Here is a 27,503-nt window from a genome sequence, read left to right on the forward strand (position 1 = left end):
ATGTGTCACCACATTATCTGCTCCACACCATCAGCTCATTTATGAAATGATCTTGGAAAAGTCTAGAATTGCCCCCCCAAAAAATCATCATTGAATAAATATTAAAATATCAACATAAAAAGGCAAAAGAAACCAAGAAAGAAAGAAATAAGAATAAATTTTAGCCTCCCCATTGTTAGAACAGAGTGTAGGAGGAGCAACAGCTGCTGAGCGGCTGAAGAGAGGAGCTAGCTGCTAGCTGCTAGCTAGCTATTAGCTGTGGCACTAACATAAACCCTCCAGTAAGTAAATACTTACAGCAAAAGACATGAAACACATTTTATTTCCTTTTTTTTTTCAATGATCAAATATTGACATCAACACTTTGCACAATTCATCTCACAGACAAAACTTGTTGGTTTAGCTTAACCACGTAAGCATGGTTCATTTTCAGGTCTATAAAAAAACTTTTCTTCTGTCTCTATCGAACATAAGAGGAACACAGAAAGAAGAGAGTAACGAGAACAAACCAACAGAGACGTCCTGAGAGCCACGTGTTGCTGCTGCAGGACGTCGCTCTCCGTCCTGAGAACAACGTGTGTAACATGAAACCATAGATCTGCAGAACATTACAGTCAGTCAGTGTGTTTTGTCAAAGTACAAACTAAAGTCAGGCGGCGGCGATTAAAGAGAGAGAGAGAAAAAATATCCTAGATTATTGCTGGCATATATTGTCTAAGATATTTTTCCCATTTATTCCAATGTTTAAAAAATAAGTCGGTAACACTTTATTTGACGGGGTGAATAAGACTGAGATGATACTGTTATAAACATGTCATAACTCCTGTCATGAACATGAATAAGCCTTCATGAATATTTATGACTGTTGTCATAAAGCGTCATTCGGTAAATTATGACACTTTTAATACAAAGTTGACTTTATTGAAAATGTCTTTGTTATGACAACTTGACATTAACCAAGACATCATGACTGATATAAATGTGTTCTAAAAGTATTACTGATTGCACTTTAAAAAGTAGGTAACTTTATGTTATTAAAGGTAAAGTTTAAACAGTAATGATTTATTGGTTAATGTCAAGTTGTCATAACAAAGACATTTTGAATAACGTCAACTTTGTGTTAAAAGTGTCATAATTTACCGAATGACGCTTTATGACAACAGTCATAAATATTCATGAAGGATTATTCATGTTCATGACAGGTGTTATAACATGTTTATAACAGTCTTATTCACCCCCTTCAAATAAAGTGTTACCAATAAGTTTATTTTTAAATTAACTGTGAAGGTCATTTTCTCCATTTTGAAAATATCCCATTCTGTATCAGTAGGTTCTTTCTGTACTTTTCCCGGCTGCTACAAGTATATTCCATAAATATCTGTCAACTGATTGCATTTTGGGAGTTTTGCATCCTAAAAACATGGTTTTGAAGTTTGATGGAATGTTGACATGAAAAATATGGTTAAGTGCGACATTTATAGCAGCCCAGCATCTTTGGAGATTATAACATTCCCAGAAAATTCCCAGCCACAGTTTCTCCAGCCTTGTCTATTTCCTTTGACTTGGGGTGATGAAATAACGAGACACACGTTTCCAACCAAATTCTGCCAAATGTGAGATTTTGTGCGCCTCCACTGTGAGACACATACTTGTTCCTGTCGGTTATAATAAGACCTGATTCATTTCCCATTTGTTTTTTATATATTGCGTTGAGAGGGTATTAACGTTTGATATAATTTTATAGATTTTGGAAATCAGTCCTTCTGATTAATAAGATTTTATAATTAGTTTAATCAGGGGGTTGCATTGATCTGTATTTTGTTTGATTTTCTGGTTGTAGGAACTTTTTCCTTGTAGATATCTATAGAAATCTTCCTTTTCCAAATTATATATTTTTGCAATATGCTGATTTTATTATCTTTGACCATCTGAAAGATTACTTTCATTTGTGTTCCAGGTTTTGAATCTGGAATCGATGCTGTTTGGTGGAAAGCTTTTGTCATGCTAACCAGTTTAGCACCTTAACTTCTCTCCATGTTGTTAGTGTTGATTTATTCTCCAGTTCATCTATCAAATCAAGCCGTTCAGGGTCTATTATTGGACGTCTGAGAGCGAACTGCGTTCCGTCTCCTTCCTCTTTGCGCCATAAACTGGATCACAGCAGTGAAGTGGAGCTCGACTTTGAGATGAAATAGTTTCTGGGACTGCAGAGGCCCCGTCCTCCCTCCTCCTTTGGTGATTGTAATGTTTTGTAACGAGTGCGAGGTCTCTTTCCATTCCATATAAATCTGGATATATAATGGTTTGGGATAGTTATTGGTAGAGTTTGGAGTAGATGAAGGAATCTTGGGATTACATTCATCCTTATGGTTTCTGTTCTGGCGGTTAAATGGGGAATGAGATTCCATTTTTCCAGGTCTTTTTAGCGGCTGAGTAGAGGTGATTGTAGTTTATGTCCATAATTTTATTTGTGTCTTCATGAAGATAAATATCTCCTAAACATCTGAAGGATTCGGTGTTCTGTTTAAGAGGGAATTTCTTTTTAAATCTCTGGGTGGGGACCAGTAGGGAACGGTTTCTGTTTTTTCTATATTTAATTTATAGCTGGTAGAAGGCCTGTTGTTTCTAAACTGTTTCTGGTTTTCTGGGTTTTCTAAAAACTAAATTATATCGTCTGCATAACATGCAATTGTGTGTTTCTTTTCTGTCAATTGTACTGCCTGATTGTTTTTGTCTGACATGTTGGGCTCTATGTCATTTCTATGCGTTTCCTGTAGATGTCTGTCTTTTCCCTCTTCATTTTTGTCAATATCTTTGTTCGTTTAATTGGGTTTAGTTTGCCATTAACACTAAAAGACGCCACTTTTAACCTTTCAGATAACAATGTAAGCATCCAATGTAAAGGTGAATTGTCCTTCACCTGACCTGGGTTGTGGTCAGAACATGGAGGGAACTCCTTAACTGATGGCAACTTTGAGTAAGTGTCCATACCTTTTAAAGGTCCTTGTCCTCCTAATGGCTGCTGAAACGTGAGGAAACAGAGAGTATATTAACTCCAGGGTGTTTTGGCTGCTCTGTCGTTCTGTCTTCTGAAAGCCTGCAGTCTGGATATAGCATCAGTTTGTCCGATGTTCTGCTCCAGCTGGACGCACCGTGGTTCCTCCTCCAGCAGCTTCATCAGGTCTTGGCGCGGTGGAATCACCTGGACTGCGAAGCCGCGGTCTTGCATGTCCTTTGTGGCCTCGTGTTTGAAACAGACGTGTTTCATCTTTATAGAAGATGCAGAGCTTGGCTGGAGTCTGAAAACGGATCTTTTTCTCCCTCAGCACCCGTTTTGCTTGGTTGTATTCTTTGCGGAGGGTTAGGATGCGTTGGGTTAGTCATGGTCGAAGTATAGTCTTTGATTGTTGATGTAGATTTCCTTCTTCTCCCAAACTTTTCTCAGTATTTCCTCCTCTGTACGGTATCGCAGGAATTGTACTGCGATTGATCTTGGCTTTGCTGCTCCCGTTGGTTTCGGCGCTAGAGCTCTGTGCGCCCTTTCTTTGCCGAGTTCGTAGGAGTCGGGAAGGTCCAGTTTCTCTGAGGAGTTTTTCTACATATTCAATCATCTATTTGCCTTGTTCTTTGTAATCTGTATATTCTCTCTCCTTGCTCTTGCTTCTTGGTCAACCAACTTGTCTTCATTTTGAATCTGTGTTTGTAGCATGCTAGCTCGACCCTGTCTAGCCTTGCTTCATCAACCACGATGCGCTCTTCGGCCTCTTGAATCTGTTCATTCGCCTTGTTAATGTCTTCTTTTAAAGCATCTAGATGCTGTTTGTTTTCTTGCCTGAATTCTTGTATTTCACGGAGGATCATTTTGAGATTAACTTTGGGTTTTTTGTTACCTTTTGATTTTCCAGATCTGACATTAGCGTTAGCATAGCTGTCCTTGCTCTGCGGTTCTTCGTCACCGTCAGACATGTCTGGAGCATTTTTCTTGCTTCTCTCTCTTGTTTCCATCCTATCCTGCGCTTGCTATCTTGCAGTAAAGTCTATTATTAGGTATAACAGGTTGCAGGAGCTTTATTAACTCTTTGAGGAGGAGCGTTCTACTTATGCTGCCATTCGGTTGAAACCAGAACCGGAACCCCATTTTATTTCAATAGGATCAATAGGAAGAAACACATGAACAATAAAAATGAAAATTACTTTGGCTGAATCTTGATAAAGTGCCTCGTTGTGCCTTAAAGCAGAACGAGCTAAACTGCTGCGTTGCTTTGAGAGACTTGAGCTTTTTTGTCAAAGGCAGCAAACATCTCATTCATATTTAACTAAGTTCTGTTCTCGGCTCTGTGTGGGAACAGATAGAAAAACACAAAGTTGTGCCTTTATTTCTCACTGTCTTTAACATAGAGCCTTTTAAGCCACAAAATAAAATCTGAATATTTTCTATATAAATCCTGGTGTTTTCATGTTATGTTTCAGTTCTGATACTTACCAGATATTAATTTCTATCTACTTGTTTGTTCTCAGGACATGACAAAACTAAAATAGGTTTAAAAATAGAGCAACTTAAGGTGTAATTTAAATAGCCCATAACTTGAAGTCAATGTTTATGAGGAGGAAACTTGTATTTATTTAGAACCTTAAATTCTACATAAATAGCTCTGCTTCACCTTTACACCTGTTTGTAAAGGTGAAGCAGAGCTGAGATCAGAGGCTGAACAAACTCGCACAGAAGCAACATTTAAATTTCAGTTTTACTTCTCAACAGTTTGCTTACTGAGAATAAAACACTGTTGGTGCTTTACTGGTCATTTCTGGTCCTGCAGCTTGAATGTGGTTTTTAAAACACATTTTGCTACATTTCACTGTAACTTTGCCAACTCCCCTGAAAATTGGTCTTAAAAATGTTGCTGTTTATTGTCCCCCCCATTAATGAGATGGGATTTACGCCCTGGGTAGAGAGCCCAGTCAACCTGGCAGATGTCTCCTGTGTGGAAGCCGGAGAGAACGCACCATGCACAGGGAGAACACGGGAATCGAACCCTCAACCTTCTGGTTACCAACTGATCCACTGCAGCCCCCCCGGCCCCAAAAAAACAGATTATCTACTTTATTTTGAAGGAATCATCTTTCAATACTCTGTGGCGTCCAGGGAAAACTGCTGGTTTCCCTGAAGCTGTTGCAGTGAGGCGGCTTCCTGTTAGTGAAATAATTCACTCTGAGCACATTAAAGGGGAAGAAAATACTTTCACTCATTTTACGGCAACTGATTTATTAAATCTTCATATCCATGGACGTCAAAACCATATTTTGTTCTGAAAAAACTTTCATTTTGTTCCACTTTTTTCCAGTAAAGTTGTTTATTTGTGGTACATGATGAACAAATGGCAAAATAAAGAGAAGAAGTGAAAAGTTCCAGTTATGATCAACCAAAAGCAGCTCTGACCAGGTTTTACTCTGGGTTTAAAGGAGCTCAGGGTTTCAGCTGTTTTTCAGTTTTCTGTAAGTTTGTTCCAGATCTGTGGTGCACAGAAGCTGAAAGCTGCTTCTTCATGTTTGGTTAATAGCAATAACGTGTTTCTGTTTCTCCCTCCCCACCTTCCACTCGCACGCGGAGCTCCAGACATGCGCAGTGGTTTCCAGTCGGTAGGGACGTCGTCTAACTTTTCCGTCACTTAGAAAAGTAGCTCAAAGGAGGTAAGCTCTGTTAACGTGATGTTAGCAAAGCTAGCTGTACAGAGACACATAAGCATTTGTGATGAAAAGAAAAACGTCACTGCCTGAATTATTGTGCGGAGGTGTTGACCAACATGTCGTATATATGGGACAACGCTGTGTCCAAAAGTCTGCAGTATAGTGATGTGACATTCAGAAACAGTCCGATTCTCCTGCACGGCTCTTTACTTATTAGATCGGACTGGAGTGTCACTGAGAGCCTATCAGATTACCATACATACATGCAGTGAGTACCACGCCTGCATGCGCATTAAGAAGTCCGACCATCAGAGGAGTTGTCAGTTCACCATACGCAACAAGCTATGATGAAAATAAGTCATTAAATTGTTTTCAATGATAACTATATAGCTACACAGGTGTTGTGGTTTTAAAGTGTATTTAAAGAAGGTCTGGCTGCAGCTGCAGTTGGCTACAACACACACCCGTGTAAAACTCATTAACCTACTTAACCGCTAAGTCAGGATGCCATATAACTGTTAATAACAAAGTGTATGATGATCTACATCATGATTCTATGTTGCTGATTAAATAAAATAATATGGTAATGACATTTCTGACCGATATAGCCGTGAGTTTGTGCTAAGAGTATGACGATCTGACAGCGTATGCTGACCTGACAGAACACCGTTCTTTGTTCTTGTAATGCTCTGCATACACTGCAGTAGCGATCATTATTTTATTTAATTATGTACATTGATTTTTTTTTTATAAACAAATAAATAAAACACAAGAACGAAATGCTCTTTGATTGTTTGTTTTGTTCAAAATGGCAGCTGTAATGATTGCCATGGTGTCAGACTGCCTGGCTTCATGTAGCAGAAGGGAGGGTGAGAACAGTCACGGTGAGCGTCTTGTCCTTGGTTACTTCTTGCTTGTTGCTCCTTGGTCAGTGTTCATAGTTGAGCATTGTTTACCATCAGGGCATTACCTCAATTGCTATGTTTAATGGTGCAGACAGTGGTGGTTTCTGACATGAGCAGAAGAAACAAACTATTTGTTCTGCTTTTAATATTATTTACATTTATTAAGTATTTAATATCTAGGTGTTTTTATGGGAATGTGAGTCTTTCAGATCAATTTGAGAAGCAGTTTTGATCATATTTCACATTTTATCGTGTCATGTAGCGCGGGGCGCTGGTCTTGGTCTCGGGTTCGGTGGTCTTGACCACAACACTGGCTGCAGGTTGATCCAGCAGCAGATCTTTAATCAGTTCAGTGATTTATAAACTAGCAGCAGTTTAAAGTCTCTCAGTGAAGGAATGTAGATCTAGATGATGTAGAACTGGGTGGTGTAGAACCAGCTGGTGTCTCCACCCTCCTGGTTCTACTCAGGTCTCCAGCTGCAGCTTCTGGTTTGTCTCTCTGACCTGCTGCAGGAATCAAAGCCACTAAATCCTGGATGAGTTTCTCTGGTCGGAGACTTTCGTCCTCTGGTCCTGAAATGTTCTGCAGCTGCTAGAAGGTCCACTGTGGAACCGGCTTTATGTGGCTCTGATGGCTGAGGTCAGAGGTCAGCCTGATTTCTAGTTTACAGCTGGAAGAACTGAGGCTGTGCTCACTCTAGATCTATAACTCTAGATCGTTCCTCTTTAATAACTTCAGTTTCTGTACAGAAAGTGTTGTCTCATCCACACATTTCTCTATTTTCTGTTCAGTGATTGGATGGGTCAAAGGTCACCTGGTGACATCATAACGTAGAGCTGTTATCATCTGTGTCGTCATGGTAACTGATCTTATTTCCTGTTGTAACCTGAGCCAGTGGGAGCATATAGATATTGAGCTAGAGCCATGCGTAGCATCGACATGTGATGACATCACGCATCACCTCCAAACCAGGAGCTGAAAACACCACTATGATTCTTTTTCTTCTGTTTTTGCGACATTTTAAAAGTTTGTACAGAAGTCGGATGTTGTAGGATGTCCGTGAGTGTCGCTACATTGTCCAGTGTTCAGCTTTGACTGCTAGCTGTAATGCTAGCGGTCCACCATGTTTTCATGCTCGGCGCATGCGTTGTTGTAGGCAACCTGGAAAACCCGGAGTGGAGTTTAGTGGCGTGACTCTTTCATGATGCAGCAGAAACGCTCTGGAGGAAGTGAGGTCATTGTAAAAGAGCGAGGCGTCGAATGTTTTTCAGATGTGGGGTTTCGTCCTGTTCACACTCAGTTACAGCGGCGGCCATGTTTGTGCTGCAAACCTTTGGATATTAACAGTTTTCTATGATTTGGGTCATGAGTCTTCATGTTGTTTTACATCATTTCATTTGATCCTGATATTGTTTAAAGTTCACTTTTTTGCTAAATGTTGGTTTTGACATACTAGGGACGCACCGATCAGGTTTTCTGCTGCCGATTCCGATCACCCATGAGGCCGATCTCTGCCGATCCCCTGGATTGATCATTAATTTTTTGCTTTAGGTATAAATGCTACTATGCGATCTGACAAAATAAAAAAATGATCTGGCAATAAATTCACCTAATTTAGGCATAAAATATGCAAAATACTTGCAGGCACAACACAGCAGCTACTCAGTCAAAAGGACAACTGAAAAACCTGCCATCAGTAAAATAATATTTAATAGTAAGGCTCTCAGTGCCATAAATTATACATGAGTCAAATAAATCTGCCTATGTCAAATAATGTCAAGTAAAAAGGAAACATTCATTCACGCAGGCTGCATCAAAATAAACGATCCTTCCTGAAAGCATGGCTGATTAATGCTGCTTCTGATTGGTTGTTCTGACCGAGCAGAGTAATTCTGCAGAACACAGGAGGAGGCAGAGGAGAACGAGTATTTTTTCAGAGATTATCTATCTTATGTTAGGACAGCGAAAGTTTTAACATATCCAAAATCTTCAGTTTTATTTAAGTTAGACGCTGCAGCTTTAAGGAGAGGTTCAGTGTGAGAGTCACTACCAGGTGGAGCAGAAGCAGCGCTTCGTCTGTGAAATATTACTACCAGCATGGGAAGTACTTCGTTACTGAACTTTACTTAAGTAGATTTAATAATGAATACTTTTTCCCCCCAACATTATCTTTAGAGGTTTTACAACAATGCTTTCAATAGTGTACAGGACATTCTGCTCTCATATCAAAGGAAAAGTCAAAGGTAGTTAAATTATTGTCTTTCCTTACCAGTCAAGACATCATGAGATCTGTTAGAGCAGCACTTATTACATGCACTATGTCTGCAGGTCATTAGCACCACGTTCTCCACCAACATGCTGTGCGCGAACGGAGAACGTTGACCATCGTCACAGGTTAGCCTCATTCACTCACTGCTAAATGTGCTAATGGTGGAGAAACAACTTATCATTACAGGAAACCGTTTATCTGCCATCATTGGTAGCTATGCTAACTGAACTGAGCATTCACAGTTTGAATCTGCACAGCTCTGTGCTATGCTAGCTGCAGCACAGCTATGTGCTATGCTAGCTGCAGCACAGCTCTGTGCTATGCTAGCTGCAGCACGGCTCTGTGCTATGCTAGCTGCAGCACGGCTCTGTGCTATGCTAGCTGCAGCACGGCTCTGTGCTATGCTAGCTGCAGCACGGCTCTGTGCTATGCTAGCTGCAGCACGGCTCTGTGCTATGCTAGCTGTAGCACGGCTCTGTGCTATGCTAGCTGCAGCTAGCATAGCTAGCATCACTGCGAGGAGTGATGACATCACTGCGAGGAGTGATGTCATCACTGCGAGGAGTGATGACATCACTGCGAGGAGTCGACTTCTACTCGACTTTTATCCTTTTATTGTCCACCTTAAAATATATGAAGTCTATCTATATGTACATACATGATGACGCCCCTTAACATTTTCACCGCCCCCCCATGTATCCATGGCCAGAACCGCCCCGATAGTAACTAATCGTTCATGTTTCCACTGTCTGCTGCTAACAGCGTCACTCTGAAGCTCCAAGCTGGAGCGAACCATTTAACCCAGATAGGGGGGATCAGGGCAGATATGGATGGAGGGGGAACATTACATTTTTACTGCTCAAAACAATCTTTGATGATTCATTTTGTAATTGACAGGACCACGATTTTTTTATATGAACAAAAAATAAATAATGACATTGTGGAGGGCCCCCTGCTGGTCAGGGCCCATTGTCATCACTTCCCCCCCTTACTGGCCCCTGCACACATCGCTACCATTCTAAGATTAAGATTTTCCATGAATCCAGATTATTTCATTATAATTAGATTGTAAATATATAAAACTGCGTAGCTCTGTTTTCTACCAGCAGGTCCGACTCAAACCGCTGCAGCCTGGATGCTGCCATGTTGGATCATTATGAGGAATTTAGCACTAGACCAGATTAATCTCAGCAGATTTTGCTGCAGAGCTTCATGATCTATCTGCAGGTGTGTGTGTGTGTGTGTGCGCGTGTGTGTGTGTGTGTGTGTGTGTGTGTGTGTGTGTGTGAGTGAGTGAGTGAGTGAGTGAGTGAGTGAGTGTGTGTGTGTGTGTGTGTGTGTGTGTGTGTGTGTGTGTGAGTGAGTGAGTGAGTGAGTGAGTGTGTGTGTGTGTGTGTGTGTGTGTGTGTGTGTGTGTGTGTGTGTGTGTGTGTGTGTGTGTGTGTGTGTGTGTGTGTGTGAGTGAGTGAGTGAGTGAGTGAGTGAGTGTGTGTGTGTGTGTGTGTGTGTGTGTGTGTGTGTGTGTGTGTGTGTGTGTGAGCAGTTGTGGGGTCAGCAGAGGGTTCAACAGGTTGTTGCTTCATGTAGGATCAGACGGTGCGGTTGGAACCGCTGCAGGGTGTTGATGTTCTGGATTCCAGGTTTTCAGGTTTTCTGTTGCTTTACTGAGCATGCTCAGATGAAGGTAGCAGAACCAAACTTTGGCTGCTGAGCCGCTGAAGCTCGACGGGACAGCCTGAAGTCGCTGCTCATTCCCTTTACCTACCAACCATGACTGGAGCTGTGATGTGATGATGGTTGAAGAAATGGAAAACAAACCTGCAGAATCTTGTTGAGAACGTTCCCATGTGGGATCCGACGTTTGTAGGTTCTGACTCGGCTGCAGATAAACGGAACCGCTGAGGCCTGGAAGCAAACCTTTAGGTAAACTCGCTGCTCGCCGGTTCCTCAACGTTCAGCTGCAGATCGGACCTCTGTGGATCGGACCCATGTTGGATCGGACCGGTGTGGATCAGACCGCTGTGGATCGGACTGCTGTGGATCGGACTGGTGTTGGATCGGACCTGGATCGGACTGGTGTGGATCAGATCGTTGTTGGATCGGACCGGTGTGAATCGGACCGGTGCGGATCGGACCGCTGTGGATCGGACTGGTGTTGGATCGGACCGCTGTGGATCGGACTGGTGTGGATCGGATCGTTGTTGGATCGGACCGGTGTGAATCGGACCGGTGCGGATCGGACCGCTGTGGATCGGACCGCTGTGGATCGGACTGGTGTTGGATCAGACCGGTGTGAATCGGACCGGTGCGGATCAAACTGGTGTGGATCGGACCGGTGTGAATCGGACCGGTGCGGATCGGACCGGTGTGGATCGGACCGGTGTGGATCAAACTGGTGTGGATCGGACCGCTGCAGATCGGACCGGTGTGGATCGGACCGGTGCAGATCGGACCGGTGCGGATCGGACCGCTGCAGATCGGACCGCTGCGGATCGGACCGCTGCAGATCGGACCGGTGTGGATCAGACCGGTGCAGATCGGACCGGTGCGGATCGGACCGGTGTGGATCAGACCGGTGCAGATCGGACCGGTGCGGATCGGACCGCTGCAGATCGGACCGCTGCAGATCGGACCGGTGTGGATCAGACCGGTGCAGATCGGACCGGTGCGGATCGGACCGCTGCAGATCGGACCGCTGCAGATCGGACCTCTGTGGATCGGACCGGCCCGTCATTAGCTGCCTCGGCTCTCTGCAGATGCAGGCAACATGCAGCGTTCTGCTGAAGTACAGTGGCCTGTGGGAGTCGGTGTGTTGCAACCACTTCAGCTTCACGTTCTCTGGATGCGCTCCAAAACAAACATCATGTTTTCTTGGCCTTCTTCCTAATTTCCCTGCAGGAACTCAATACTTGGTGCTGAAGTCGTTTATCACACTCAGCGCCATCAGCTAAAACAACAAACTGCCTCCAGATTGTAATTTCTGCTCCATTTTGTCCTGCTGTTTAGGATCAGGAGGGTTTTCACCTGAACTCTGAGGGTTTCCAGATGTTGCAGCAGGACAGATTGGCAGGATTTCTCCTCCTGACTTGCTTCTCGGCTGGGAGGATGATCATGCCTGCAGCAGGGTTGAAGTGGTTTGGGTTTCTCTCCAGGACGCTTTAGTTCTGTCCCAGGTGGTTTAGAGGTGGAGGACTTCTCTCCCAGCATGCACCAGACCAGGAAAGTGTTGCACATTGAGCTGCTGGTGTTTGAAGAGATACTTGATGTTTCAGCTCCTGTTGAAGTGGGGCTGTGTGGAGTAGTTAAGGGTTGTTGCTGTCTTTCTGACTGTCAGCAGGTTTAGGTTTATTCTTCCTGAGCTGAAGGGACTGATGCTAAGGCGCTAGCTGCTAACAGCTGTTCAGGAACCAGGCTAGCTGCAGTTAGCAACACAAACTGATTCAGTTTGATCCCTGATATTCACCGGAGTTACTGACAACAGAACATGAATATCCAGCATCAGTGAGTACTTCAGACATCCTCTAAATCAGTGGCCCCCAACCTTTTTATTACCACGGACCCGTCAAGCTAAATCCTGAATAAACCCTATTTGGGTTGTCTTGGCCCTTTTATCGCAACCTGTGGGGTTTTTCCCTGACTGGGAACGAGAACAACCTGCTGAATGTGACGGTAGCCAATCAGAAAGCGCGGTGACGTCAGAACAGAGGGGAATCCCAAACAGCCGACATATGAGCGACTGAGAGTCTGGTGGACATCAGAGATGATATGTGGAAATGTTTATTATTAAATCTAAAGGTCATTATTATGTTTATTCAGTTAAAAATGTTAACTATGAATAAACATATTCACCTCCAAATCATAGTGCAGCAAATAGAGCAGCTGCTCCCGTCGTCTTTCATCCACCTCCTTTTCTTTTTGTTACGTCTTTTATCTCTTAAATGACTCCACAAACTATCACTGTTGCTTCTACATCGTCATCCATGTTTGGTTATTCTAAGTTCCTGCCATGTTGGGGGTTTTACTGGATTATCCTCTGGAATTGGGATGTTCTGACTGGAATCGGTTCGTGTTGCTCCTGCCTTGGAAACACGAACCGATCGAACCTGTTGGACTTTATCAGCTCTGTGGTCACAGAGGTTTGGAGAATCGGCCGACATTCTGAAATCTTTCTGTCTAAACCAGACTTAAGACTCACAAGCTCTACTCATCTCCTCTCGACCCAAACGCTCTGACTCTGGTCGCTATGGTAACGTTTATATATCCCTTCAAAATAAGATACAGAAGAGCCACCAAAACCAACATTTTACTTTTGTGAACATTTTAACTCACGATACTGACTAACGGAGCCCTGAGCTTGTTTCTCTGCAACCAGACGGTCCATCAGGGAGTGATGAGAGACAATAACACCTGAAGTGTTGCTTATATCCACAGCCTGCTTGGTCTCTACGTGGTGAAGCAGCTTGAAGCTTCATTGCCTCATTAGCAGCCGGTCGCCGCATGTTATGCAGAGCGGCTTGTAATGTGGGACTCACCTACCGGTCCGGGATAAATCCATCCTCCTGTCTCTTCTCTGGACCTTTTCTCCTTTGCAGAGAAACTTTCCAAAGACATCTGATCTGTTTCTGACTCATTTTGCTGTTTGTGGGCTCAGAGTTGGCGGCAAGTAACCGAGAGAATCCGGTTAAAGGATTTTCAAAATAAAAGATCCTCCAGACTCAAATAATACATAAAACGGAAATATTTAATTATTTCTTGCGCGGCCCGGTACCAGTCCACGGACCGGGGGTTGGGGACCACTGCTCTGAAACATTCATAACTGACTATTTTAACACCAAATGTACCTGCATATGAAGTATTAGTGGAAACCACAGAAACCAGCATCTACAGTTTCATTGTCTGTTTTTATGGAGGTTCAGCCAATCAGCACCAAACAAAATGAAATTACATATAATTAATAAAATTAAACGTCTCTGGTGCAGATCTTATAGTCCTGAGGTTCATCGCCAAACTACGGTCAGGAACTACAAGCAGCACTTCAGCCAAAGTTTTGAAATCGGGGAGCGTTTCTCCAGTTGAAGTGATCAGATGCTGGCTGGACTCTGAACGAGGGGTTTCCTGCTCCTTCAGGTTCAGGTGTGACAGACGGTTTCCTCCATATTTGTTACAGCTGTCACCATGTAGCAGTTATGAGACAGATAATCTGAAAACAATCAATCTCCTCCATCTGCTTCCTGAATTACTGGTTAAAGTGATGCACCGTTCTGACCAAAACAACCAATCAGAACCAGGAGGAGGGTCTTAGTGCTGTCAATCATCCTCATTCACTCACTGCTAAATGTGCTAATGGTGGAGAAACAACTTATCATTACAGGAAACCGTTTATCTGCCGTCATTGGTAGCTATGCTAACTAAACTGAGCATTTACAGTTTGAATCTGTACAGCTCTGTGCTATGCTAGCTGCAGCACAGCTCTGTGCTATGCTAGCTGCAGCACAGCTCTGTGCTATGCTAGCTGCAGCACAGCTCTGTGCTATGCTAGCTGCAGCACAGCTCTGTGCTATGCTAGCTGCAACACGGGACAAATCGAGGGGGAGGAAGGATGAGCAGCACCGCATGAGATTGTGATTGACAGCACTAAAACTCTCCTGCCTCTGGTTGTTTCCAGCACTGGGAGAAAGCAGAGGAAATAGATTTTTCACAGTTTACCTCTCATACCAAACTGTCACAACATAATGACAGTTTTAACAAATATGTGGAAAAATATTTATACAAAAGTTACATACTGCAGCAGGAGGGACGTGGGTTAGAGCTGCTGCTGACTGACTCATCTGTTAAGTGGTAAAAGGTACAAGGGACAAGTTAAATATATGAATATGTTGGTAATTTTTTTCCTTAATTCATTAAATGCTGTGAAATGGAGGCAAACAGTCTGTAGCTAAGCTAATTATGCTAAATGGTTGATAATCTCACACAGTCTACTCACCTCTTGGAGAAAAACTGGGTTATAAATTAACACTCTTGCCTTTTTCTCTCCCTCTCTTTTTGAAAACCTGACTTCCTAACTTTTCTTAGCAGCTTAGTAACTGGGGCCGGCTATACGGTGGGGGGGGAAAAGGGGGCAGTGCCCCCTCAAACAACCGTCTTGTCCCCTCAAATGAAACTTGCCACCAATAACGGAACATCTCCTTTATCCGAGGTTCTGCTGCGCCGTGCCGATCAGGATGCGGTCAGTCAGTCTGTCCGTCTGCGGTCAGGCTGCAGCTGAAACCACTCAGCCGCTAGTAAACAGCCAATCAGCATTCAGTATTCAAACGAGCCTCACGCGCGAGGTCCCGCCCCCTGCTAGCCAACCTGCTAGCTAACAATGGCGACTTTATCTGTCTAGTTGTCTGAATCTTAAAGAAAGGAGCGAAATGTTTTGCTGACACTGCAGATACAAAACAAGCCCCAAAGTTTCACAGGTCAGTAAAAGGTTTAAATTAAAAACTATGGAGGTGGAAGCAGGTCAGTTATGTTCCTGGACTTCAACACCCTGAGCATGTTGTGCTGCGCGGTTCGGTGGTTCGATTCCGTTTGTAAGGCGACACCGACTCTGACGGCATCAGGCCAGCAGGTTTTAAGTTATGAACCCGCTGAGTTCATTTGTAGTCAAGACACAATGAACATCCAGACAGAAAAACTGAATATTCTGCTCTTTGTGCGGGAAATGTTTGCGTTTTTGGCGCTGAATCCTGATAGTGACGCAGTGCCTGCTCTGTCCGCTATTGGATGTGTTGTTACTCGGTTGTCATGGCAACGGATCTGCGTGTAAAGCATACATTTGTTCTCCAGAGTCCTGCTAACGGCCTCATTATTTTACTCAGGTTTGTTGAAGTAGAGACACATCAAAAAGTTGCAGGAGACCCTCCAGGCCTGGAGCTAGCTAATAGCACAACAACAGCCTTATGTCTGCATGATAAAAATACTGAATCAATAGATAAGAACAGTTTCTCCTCACCTGGTGGTCTCCTCCCCTCAGTAGTTCTTCAGAGAAAGGCAGACACAGAGGCCTGTCAGTGTCTGTCTGTTATTATGTTGTACAAAAACCCCCAACAAAAAACAAATAATTTTAGTACATGTTGTGTCAGAAGAGGGCTTAGAAAATAATACCACAAAAAAAATACATTTGACCAAAAGGGCACTTGGGGGCAAGGAGCAAAAGGGGCAGGTGCTCAAGCCCCCCCAGTACCCCCCCTCTGCACATGCCTGGCCAGGCATGATTTAATGTTACACAATTCAGTTTTACCAAGTTGCTCAAAGTCTAAACTGGTATTGTTGTGCATATAAGGTGTAAAGTTTTCCTTCGACCAAACGGCCCCCAAAGGAATCTCAGCGCCCCCTGCCGTCCTCTGAACGCCCCCGTTGAGAACCGCTATGTTAGACGGTATTTTTATAAGAGCGTAGAGCTGCCAGGTTAGACGCTTAAACACGCAGTGACACTGATCAGCTGGAGGGACAAAAAAGCCCGACGTCATGATGCATTGTCGCACATTACTCCAGTAGTCTTTTTGTTGTTGTTGTTAAAGGCGTTTCCGGCACTAATTGCCTTTATTTGATAGCAACCTGACGGGAAGGGGGCAGAGAGGGCAAAGAGGCCTGGCCCAACGAACCGAGGACAGGAGACTCTAGATACCCACCACAGTTTCTACATATGGGGCTCCACGCTAACCACTGCGCCACGCTAACCACTGAGCCATGCTAACCTCTGCGGCACGCTAACCACTGAGCCACGCTAACCACTGCGCCACGCTAACCACTGCGCCACGCTAACCACTGAGCCATGCTAACCTCTGCGCCACGCTAATCACTGAGCCACGCTAACCACTGAGTCATTCTAACCACTGAGCCATGCTAACCTCTGCGGCACGCTAACCACTGAGCCACGCTAATCACTGAGCCATGCTAACCTCTGCGCCACGCTAACCACTGCGGCACGCTAACCACTGAGCCATGCTAACCACTGAGCCATGCTAACCACTGAGCCATGCTAACCTCTGCGGCACGCTAACCACTGAGCCACGCTAACCACTGAGCCACGCTAACCACTGAGCCACGCTAATCACTGAGCCACGCTAACCTCTGCGCCACACTAACCACTGCGGCACGCTAACCACTGAGCCACGCTAACCACTGAGCCATGCTAACCACTGAGCCATGCTAACCTCTGCGGCACGCTAACCACTGAGCCACGCTAACCACTGAGCCACGCTAACCACTGAGCCGCTCTAACCACTGAGCCACGCTAACCACTGAGCCATGCTAACCTCTACGCCACCCAACACCTCTTCTGGTAGCCCTTACTGGTATTTTCAGTTTCTCTTTGGTAAATTTACTTTAATTTTTGTACAACTTGAACTGTCTGACGAACTCACCTAGTTCACTTTCTTTCATTTTCGTGGAAAAATCAGTTTTGTCAGATGCAGAGTAAAGAATCGACTAGTAGAGCAGTTGGTGCAACCCCCACCTGTTAGACATGCGCCCAAAGTGAGGCATGATTATTCCATTGATCAGTGGTTTGGATGATCAATAACCAATAATAATGTTAGCTAAAGTGACCACTGAAAACTCCTTCGTTTGCTGTTTGCTTGTTTTCCTCTGCTGCTGTTGGTTGAAGCCTACAGTCTCTGCTGCTAGCGAAGAGACGGTAACAACCCAGGGAGCAGCTTCCCCCGTCTCAGCTACGTTATACTCTCTTCACTCTGAAGAGTTCACTGTGGGGCTGAAACCAATTCCTCAACCGATTCGAGTTTCTCGATTATTAAAATTCTCAAGGAAAATTTCCCTGCCTGGAATCTTCCTTACATTGTGTTTTATTGCTTAGCGCAGCGCTCTCACTCCGCCTGTGAGTTGTTGCTAAGTGTTAGCAGCGTAGCCTCCAGTTTTGAAGTTCGGCCTGTGAGGATTTTATTGATTGATGACGATGTTTGGGGTTTTATTGATTTTCGGGGATCAATAAGCCCGGAGCTGCTGGTTCAGAGCGAACGGCCGCAGGTGTGTCCACACAGGTGAGCCCAGAAACTGAGCTGAGCTCCATCAGATTATGGGCAGGAATGTGTTTTCATACACTGGTTTGTGAATAAAAACGTGGGTCTGATGTTGACGTTAGAAAAATGTTTATGTAAAACCCGCCTCGCCCCAAAACCCAGAACCGGTTCTGCTGCAGAGAAAACGGACTTTAACTTCATCAGGCTGCTGAAAGCCCGGTCCACTACAGCAGCACCGGTACCACCGACAGACAGAAGAATATTTACCAGACATCCTGATGTAGGACTGAGACTGTCACCACGTGGCAGTACGCACCTCAAAGCCCCGGTACCACCTGGTGCCACCCGGTACCACTTGGTACCACCTGGTGCCACCCGGTACCACCTGGTTCCACTTGGTGCCACCCGGTACCACCTGGTTCCACTTGGTGCCACCTGGTTCCACTTGGTACCACCTGTTTCCACTTGGTACCACCTGGTTCCACTTGGTGCCACCCGGTACCACCTGGTACCACTTGGTACCACCTGGTACCACTTGGTACCACCCGGTACCACCTGGTTCCACTTGGTGCCACCCGGTACCACCTGGTTCCACTTGGTACCACCCGGTACCACTTGGTACCACCTGGTACCACCTGGTACTACTTGGTGCCACCCGGTACCACCTGGTACCACATCAGAGAAAACACTGCAGCAATAATTAGAACTGCAGCATGAACCAAACATGCCACAATTAAATAATCTAAATATCCCAAAAGCCTCAGAGGACGGACAGAAGGGCCACCGGGGGATTCCAGGTGGATTCCAGGTGGATTCCAGGTAGATTCCAGGGGGATTTAGAGATTTCGGCCGCCTGTTTCCGTGATCTCGTTCTTTCGGTCATGACCATAGATGAGGGGGGAACGTAGATCGAGAGCTTCGCTGTCTGACTCAGCTCTCTCTTCCTCAGCTCTCTCTTCCTCAGCTCTCTCTTCCTCAGCTCTCTCTTCCTCAGCTCTCTCTTCCTCAGCTCTCTTCCTCAGCTCTCTTCCTCAGCTCTCTCTTCCTCAGCTCTCTCTTCCTCAGCTCTCTTCCTCAGCTCTCTCTTCCTCAGCTCTCTCGTCCCTTTGGTGAGGAGAGAGCTGCTTAAAATCAATCACTGATTATTGGTTATTTGCTGTATTTGTGAATAAACCAGCTCAAACACAACGATTGTACCATATTGTAGCCATGGTAACACAACAAACTAGCAAGGTGATTCTTTAAACCTTTACAAAGTAAACGTCCTAATTAAATCCTAAATGTTTGTTTTCTGAGCCGAATGCATTAAACAGAATTTAGTAACTTTGTCATTTTCTATAAATGATGCTGCAGCTTTAGATCGAAGATCTGTTACAATCCAGCCATTTCTAGGGGCCCCTGGATGTCTGGAGGCCCCTGAATGTCTGGAGGGGCCCCTGAATGTCTGGAGGGGCCCCTGGATGTCTGGAGGCCCCTGAATGTCTGGAGGCCCCTGAATGGCCCCTGGATGTCTGGAGGGGCCCCTGGATGTGTGGAGGGGCCCCTGAATGTCTGGAGGCCCCTGAATGGCCCCTGGATGTCTGGAGGGGCCCCTTGATGTGTGGAGGGGCCCCTGGATGTCTGGAGGCCCCTGGATGTGTGGAGGGGCCCCTGGATGTCTGGAGGCCCCTGGATGTCTGGAGGCCCCTGAGTGGCCCCTGGATGTGTGGAGGGGCCCCTGGATGTCTGGAGGCCCCTGAGTGGCCCCTGGATGTCTGGAGGGGCCCCTTGATGTGTGGAGGGGCCCCTGGATGTCTGGAGGCCCCTGGATGTGTGGAGGGGCCCCTGGATGTCTGGAGGCCCCTGGATGTCTGGAGGCCCCTGAGTGGCCCCTGGATGTGTGGAGGGGCCCCTGGATGTCTGGAGGCCCCTGAGTGGCCCCTGGCAGCAGCTGCTGGGTTTTCTGTGCCTTGATGTCTCTTATAATTCCAGGTCAGAGTTATAGAGTTTAACCCTTTGAGCTTTTTGATCTATAGATCAGTTTGCAGCAGCCAAGTGGCTCTAGAGGTCAAATAGATGTCATCAGGGCTCAATTAGTAAAATGGCAGCAAATTTACTTATTTCCTAACTTCATAACCTTTGACCTTCTCTCCTCCGGTCTGTCTAACAGCTACAGTCTCAGATCAGCTCATTTCTATCAGCAACATTAATGTTGTTCAATGGGCCCCTTTTTAACTGAGCCCTGCCCCCCAAAGGCCTCTGCGCGGCCCTGGGCGATAGAAACTCTGCTGTTATTTCAGGTTTACTAATATTTTATTTTATCCGATTACTCGTTTAGTCATAGATTACTCGATTACTAAAATATTAAATCCTATTAAGCACCACAGCCCAGTTTAATAACCGGCGGGTTTTAGGTGTCACACAGGAAACCGTCCGGGGGGAAACACGGTTTCCATCAAACTGTTCCGTATGCGACGCAAACTGAGGAGGCGGAGCTCCGTGATGAAGATGAAACGGTAGAAAATGTCTTTCACGATGCAGCAGTGAGGGAATATGAGGACATGATGGGGAATCTGTGGGAAGAGCCGGACCGGACTGGACCGAACTGGACCGGACTGGACCGGACCGGACTGGACTGGACCGGACTGGACTGGACTGGACTGGACCGGACTGGACTGGACCGGACCGAACCGGACTGGACTGGACCGGACCGAACCGGACCGGACTGGACCGGACTGGACTGGACTGGATCAGACTGGACCGGACCGGACCGAACCGGACCGGACTGGACTGGACCGGACTGGACTGGACCGGACCGAACCGGACCGGACTGGACCGGACCGGACCGGACTGGACCGGACCGGACTGGACTGGACTGGACTGGACCGGCTCGGACCGGACTGGACCGTCTCGAACCGGACCGGACCGGACCGGACCGGACTGGACCGGACCGGACCGAACCAGACTGGACTGGACTGGACCGGACCGGACCGGACTGGACCGGACCGGACCGGACTGGACCGAACCGGACCGGACTGGACTGGACCGGACTGGACTGGACTGGACCGGACCGAACCGGACCGGACTGGACCGGACTGGACTGGACTGGACCGGACTGGACTGGACCGGCTCGGACCGGACCGGACCGGACTGGACCGGACCGAACCGGACTGGACTGTACTGGACCGGACCGGACCGAACTGGACTGGACCGAACCGGACTGGACCGAACCGGACTGGACTGGACTGGACCGGACCGGACCGGACCGGACCGGACTGGACCGGACCGGACTGGACCGAACCGGACCGGACTGGACTGGACCGGACTGGACTGGACTGGACCGGACCGAACCGGACCGGACCGAACCGGACCGGACTGGACCGGACTGGACTGGACTGGACCGGACTGGACTGGACCGGCTCGGACCGGACCGGACCGGACTGGACCGGACCGAACCGGACTGGACTGTACTGGACCGGACCGGACCGAACTGGACTGGACCGAACCGGACTGGACCGAACCGGACTGGACTGGACTGGACCGGACCGGGCCGGCTCGAACCGGACCGGACTGGACTGGACCGGACTGGACTGGACCGGACTGGACTGGACTGGACTGGACTGGACCGGCTCGAACCGAACCGGACTGGACCGGACTGGACTGGACTGGACCGGACCGAACCGAACCGGACCGAACCAAACTGGACTGGACCAGACCGGACTGGACTGGACTGCACTGGACCGGACTGGACTGAACCGAACCGAACTGGACCGGACTGGCCTGGCCTGGACTGGACCGAACCGAACCGGACTGGACTGGACTGGACTGGACCGGCTTGAACCGAACCGGACTGGACCGGACCGGACGAGGCAAACGGGAACCAAACCCGTCTGCTCTTCAGCTGCGGAGATACAAATTTAAACTGCAGAAAACATGAAGTAAAACTTTCATTTTCTGTCTTCATGTCTTTGCTTTATTCTGTCAGATGGAATAAAACACATTTTAATGTGAATTTAAAGGTTAAACATTTGAACTGGACGGGCTGAAAACAAAGTTCTCAGTCTGATTAACCGTCAGGTCGTTGTGAAAGTGGTCAGTCGGTCAGCAGGAATGATGGTTTCCCAGCAGGAGGAAGGAGTTTGTCTTCCGACTCTGAACCCGGAGCTGACAGGAAAATGTGTGGAGGGACAAACTCTGGGTTATAAAAACACCAATAACAGCAGGAATGTCATTTTACGGTTGGCCTGGTGGAGAAGCAAAAGCTCTCGAGTTCCCAATCAGCAGAGTCGTTTTTATCCTGGTTTTCCTGATGAACTCTGAGCCGGGATTCTCCCGGTTCAGATGTTTGGACTCCCAGGAATGTTTGGTTGTGTCACAATGGGAATGAGATTCTCAGGTAAACCAATGAGGGTTGGTTTCTGTCTGAGTCTCTGTCCTGATTGGCTGTTGCTGCGCTAGCAGTTAGCTTCACTCCCTCATCAGACACATCTTCCCCAGATGAACCAAAACGTCCCGTCAGATCAGAAACGGCATCAGGAAGCAGTTCTGGTTCCCAACACAATCAGTTATTAAAAGTGAAAACTTGTCCTAGTCAAAGGCTTCATTCTCCTCTAGAAGCTGGGCATGGCTCAGTCCTTGGTGGATTCAGTCTTTAGCAGGGTTTCCCCCAGTGAATCATAAGCCTGGCAGCCCACCATGCTTTACTAGCCCCCCGCCAGGCTGAACCTAGCTTGTTTTTATTTTTAGAAAAATGAATAATTGGGGGGAGGGAGAAATTGCTTAATTTCTTTCTGTTTTTAAGCTGGATTACAAGTTGCTGTCTGTGTGGCTCTGAGCGTTTCACTGGCAGAGCAGATTTATTCCTAAAAGATACGTTTATAGTTTACGCATTTAAAGCCGGAGCGCGGACCAATCACAGCAGGCGCTCTGCGCGCTGCCACTGCTTGATATCCTGTTTACCTGAGCGCAGATCGAGCTCCTCCTCTCACTCAAGCTGGCCTCAGGCTGACCTGCATGGATATTTACATCAACCCAGTGTTTCTATGGAGACGTCCACATCCAGGAACGAGCCGTTAGCTCTGGTTGTGCAGCTCTATGTGAACCGCAGGAACAGCTTGCAGTCTTTCTTCCAGAGGAGTTGAGGAGCATAATAAAACTATGAATCAGTTTGTTCCTTCTCTAGGCTCTTATTGTGAAGGTTTACAGGAAGTTCTGCCTCAGAATATTGTCAGTATTTTGAGTTCAAACTGGCCATCAGGTGCTGTAAAGGCTGCCCAGTAAACCTGATAAACTGGTAACCAGTTAAACCAGACCAGTTCTATGAAAGTTAGCTAATGCTAAAGCTAACTATGCTGATTGTCTGAGATGATGCGTTCAGTGGCCCATCAGGAAACGGGGCGTTTCAGGATCGTGATGCGTTTCAGCGGTGGATCCTGCAGCTGGACCTTCGTCACACGACCTGCCAGGTTTTTACATGAACTTTGTTTCCTTTTATCCAGTTTGTTTTTGTTCCTCTGCTTGTTTGTACCTGTGAAGTGGGCGGGGCTTGTGTCCCAGTGGCCCTACCTGTTCTGTTATCAGCTTATCTTCCTGAGATCATTTAATTCGGCTCACTTAGGCGCCAGATTCTGCCTGGAGGACGTTTCCATCCCCGACTGATCCGATTCGTGCACAAAGTCAAGCTGATGGAATCATCCAGACTGAGCATGCATGTGGTGACAGTGGAGAGAAACAACCGGCTGAGCCAGGCGTTCAGAGAGCGGCTGAACTTTGACCCGCCGAGTTCTGGAGGTCAGAGAGGTGGACCCAGATGGATCGAAGGCGGACGGTTCAGGAAGGAGGCGGATCTCCTGAAGAACCGTGAAGCTGCAGAATTTAACTTTTATAAAACTGTCGCCGTGTTGCTGCAGCTGCATATGAGATGGATAATCTGTGAAAAGCTGCAGCTGCTCTGCCTCAACCTGCCGGCAGAAATGAAACGCTCAACGTCAAAAACAACCAATCAGAGCCAGGAGGAGGGGCTTACTGCTGTCACTCATGCTCAGGTAGCCGCTGCTAAATGGCAGAGAACAACTTACCGAAAACAGTTTGTCATCGGTAGCCATGCTAACTAGCTTAGCATTCATGGCAGACTGCTGTCAGGACGGTGATTGACAGCGCTAAGACCCGCCTCTTGGCTCTGATTGGCCGTTTCTGTGGTTTAAGGAGAAGGCAGATCTGATCCCACCAATCATCTCATGAAGCCACGACAAGGCCACAGATTACAAAATATGAAATAAATCTAGTTTTTATGGAAGTTTCATACTGCAGCTTTAAACCATGTAGCTCTGGGGAGTAATCGGGTCGGGTCCCGGTTCCGTCTGTGAGCTTCTTCTCCTCAGGTTTTCCCTGCTGGTGTTTGATTCCCGGCCGGATCCAGTCATGAGTTTCTGAACCGGTCCCGACCCATTTACAGGCTGATGACATTAAAACATCTGTTTGCTGTGTAAACCTCGGTTCTGAAGAATTAAACCGACGTCATGACCCCTCTGATCTGACTCCAGAACCCGTCCGGCACCAGGAAGTGGGCCGGCAGACAGGCTGGTTCTCCTGATGCTTCCTGGCCCAAACAGGAGACCAGTAATCAGACGCAGGCGGCTGAAGGCTGGATCTGCCCCCCTGGGCCTTGTTGCCCCCCCGGAGCAGAACCGCCTCCTGCTTATCTCGGATCTGCCGTCATTCCGGCGTGTCGGAGGCGTCCGGCTGCAGCCTGATGGCTGCCGCTCCGCTCGGTTTGCGATGTTGCAACACAACAGCTGCTCACCTCCAAATATGGAGCTGCTTTCAGCGCTTTGTTTGGTTTGAGCTGGCGCACGCCGCCCTGAAATAAACTTTCTCCTACCAGTGAGCTCCATGTGACCTCCAGAACCGGAGCTGTAACCACCTCCAGGAGCCGAGCCGAAGGGAAAGCAGGCGCTGCTTCTGCAGAACCCAGTCTGACCTCTGGAGCCGGTTCAGTCGGTTCAGCTCCGCCTGAGAGTTTCAGAGAAACAGGAACGTTGTGGCGGTTCTGGATGGAACCCCTGCTGAGAACCGGGTCAGAACCCCGCTGCCCGATTCTGAGGTTCAGTCCAAGAGCTGTGATAAACAGAAGAGCAAAGTCCCTGATAACAGCTGGAGGTTTGACCTTTGAACCCGTTTTTACATGAGGCGATGTAAAAATGAGAGGATATTGATTATTGGCCATAACTCTGGTATTTCTGGTTCCTGCAGACGTTAACTCAGGTTCTGTTAACTGAGCTGGGCGGAACCAGCAGCTTCACAGCGGTTCTGAAGCTGAGCGGACCTTCACACTGCAGCAGCAGGGACAGGGTCAAAGGTCAGATGAGGCGAAGATTTTATTAATAGAGCAACAGTGAAAAATGTTGGGTGCAGCTGGAGTTCTGACTAGAACCAGGAGGGTAGAGAGACCAGCTGGTTCTACACCACCTAGTTCTACACCATCTAGTTCTACACCATCTAGTTCTACACCATCTAGTTCTACACCATCTAGTTCTACACCACCTAGTTCTACACCACCTAGTTCTACACCATCTAGTTCTACACCACCTAGTTCTACACCATCTAGTTCTACACCATCTAGTTCTACACCATCTAGTTCTACACCACCTAGTTCTACACCATCTAGTTCTACACCACCTAGTTCTACACCACCTAGTTCTACACCACCTAGTTCTACAGTTCTGCTGGAGACATTGATTTCAATGGGAGAAATCCCAGAAGGAGAAGAGAAGGGAGATGAGAATCAGTGACCTGTAAGCTGGTCTAAATGTTTCATAACTCCAATCTTTATGCTTGGAAAATGTTTCTTAAAGAATTTATGTCGAAATAACATTTTTATCCAACGTAGTTGTGCAGCAGTTTTCTTTTCCCTCAGTTGCCCCCCCTGCAGGTTGATTCCTGCGTTTTGTGCACTAGGCACCGTGGTGATAGCTGCTGGCGCCGTTGCCGGTTCATCTCCGGACCTTCCTGCCTGGAGGCGGATGTCGTCCGTAGTTCATGAGTTCTGGCTCCTCCCACAGCCAGCTGGGAGCTGGACAGGCGTCTCTGAATGCATCACGCTGACATCAGCATATCCTGACTCCAGGTGTCGCGCTGACCGCGTCTCCTCTGCTCTGCAGGCGCACGTTGTCTGGACCTCGGCAGCCGGGTCGTGTGCCAGTGTCGCTCGGGCTTCACCGGGACTCTCTGCGAGACCAACATCGACGACTGCGCCGGCGACCCCTGCCGCAACGGCGGCACGTGCCTGGATGGCATCAGTGACTTCAGCTGCTCGTGCACCCTGGGCTTCTCTGGGAAGGACTGCGCGGTGCGCAGCAGTCCCTGCGGCTACTTCCCCTGCAGCAACGGGGGAACGTGTTTCGCCCACTTCTCCGGCCCCGTGTGCCAGTGTCCGCCGGGCTTCATGGGCGCTCGCTGTGAGTACTCCCTCAGCATTCCCTCTCCAAGACCTCCAGGCGGCGCCGACGCCTCTCCGGCGCTGATTGCCGCCATCGCACTCGGCCTGGTGACTCTGTCGCTCCTGGCGTGCGCCTCCATCCACATCCTGCGTCAGCTGCGCCGGGGCAGGAAGCTGGCGGCCATGTCCAGGTCCGTCAAGAATGACCTGGAGACGGTGAACAACCGCAGCGCTGTGATCGGCGGAGGCGTCCCCAACAACGGGAGCCTGGTGGGGGCGCCGGCGTGCAGCCTGAAGGAGAAGGAGGCCTTTCTCCTCCCTGGAGGTCCGTACAAAGTGTCCAACAAGGACGCAGCGCTGGCGGAGAAGAGCAGCGACAGCGGGTCCATGATCAAAAACAAAATGGCCGACTGTAACCTGGCCAAAGAGGAGCAGCGCCTGGAGAAGAACAACTTTGACCCGTAAGGCTTTGACAGTGTGATGGTTTTGTTTGTGCTTCCTGTTCTCTCAGCTCCAGTAGTTTCCTGAGCCGATCGTCTCACTGAGCCTGTCTGACGGTCCGTTCCTGATCCAAACCTCTGTCTTCTGCTCACAGGCAGAAACTCGACTCCTCCGTCATCGTCCCTCCTCTCAGCTTTGCCAAGGACAGTGTGTGCAGGATGGGGCCCCATGGAGCCGGGCCCCATGGAGCCGGGCCCCATGGAGCCGGGCCCCAGCCGGTGTTCATCGTCCCGGAGCCCATGGAGCAGCGTGTGTTTGCCACACAGGTGAGGCTCTAGCAGGAGTTTATGGTCCAATCAGCAGCGGGAAGGAAGCAGGTTTCTGGGTCCTGGTCCGGTCCGGGAACAGATCGGGTCCCAATGGGACGATCTGCTGTTGTCCTTCAGGTGCCCAGACATCGGGCAGGTTCTGTTGGGACCGGGACCCAGTCGGACCTGAACCCAGACCAGACGGATGCAGAGCAAACGCCGCAGGTTTCCTGGCGCAGGAACAGGCTGTTGGCGTTCCTGAGGTCTGTAGCGCCAGCAGAGGGTCAAAGGGTCAAAGGGCACAGCGCCGGGGGTTCTGGTAGTCCAGTTGTCTGGGAGTGTTGGAGGTTTGGGACCAGCAGAACCAAGGTGAAAAGGTCAGGATTCAGGGTCATCAGTCAGGCTGGGCTCCTGCAGCCGCACAGAGCAGCTCACTCAGCTTGTTCTATGGGGCC

At 47.7% G+C, this 27,503-nt stretch overlaps 1 protein-coding gene across 2 annotated transcripts in view; it reads left to right on the top strand.

Moving 5' to 3' along the window:
* Positions 1 to 27,503, top strand: part of dlc (deltaC) — a 222,859-nt gene that overhangs the window by 190,447 nt on the left and 4,909 nt on the right. Inside the window, exons 8-9 of one of the 2 annotated variants that reach the window (XM_008401989.3) lie at positions 26,022 to 26,760; positions 26,895 to 27,066. In XM_008401989.3, coding sequence (XP_008400211.2) covers positions 26,022 to 26,760; positions 26,895 to 27,066 — 911 coding nt within the window. Of the gene's footprint in view, positions 1 to 26,021; positions 26,761 to 26,894; positions 27,475 to 27,503 lie in introns of those variants that run through there. The other variant, XM_081614368.1, reaches the window with a different exon arrangement.

This window comes from Poecilia reticulata, chromosome 13 (assembly GCF_904066995.2).
Source record: "Poecilia reticulata chromosome 13, P_reticulata-male-v2, whole genome shotgun sequence".
Taxonomy (NCBI): Eukaryota; Metazoa; Chordata; class Actinopteri; order Cyprinodontiformes; family Poeciliidae; genus Poecilia; species Poecilia reticulata.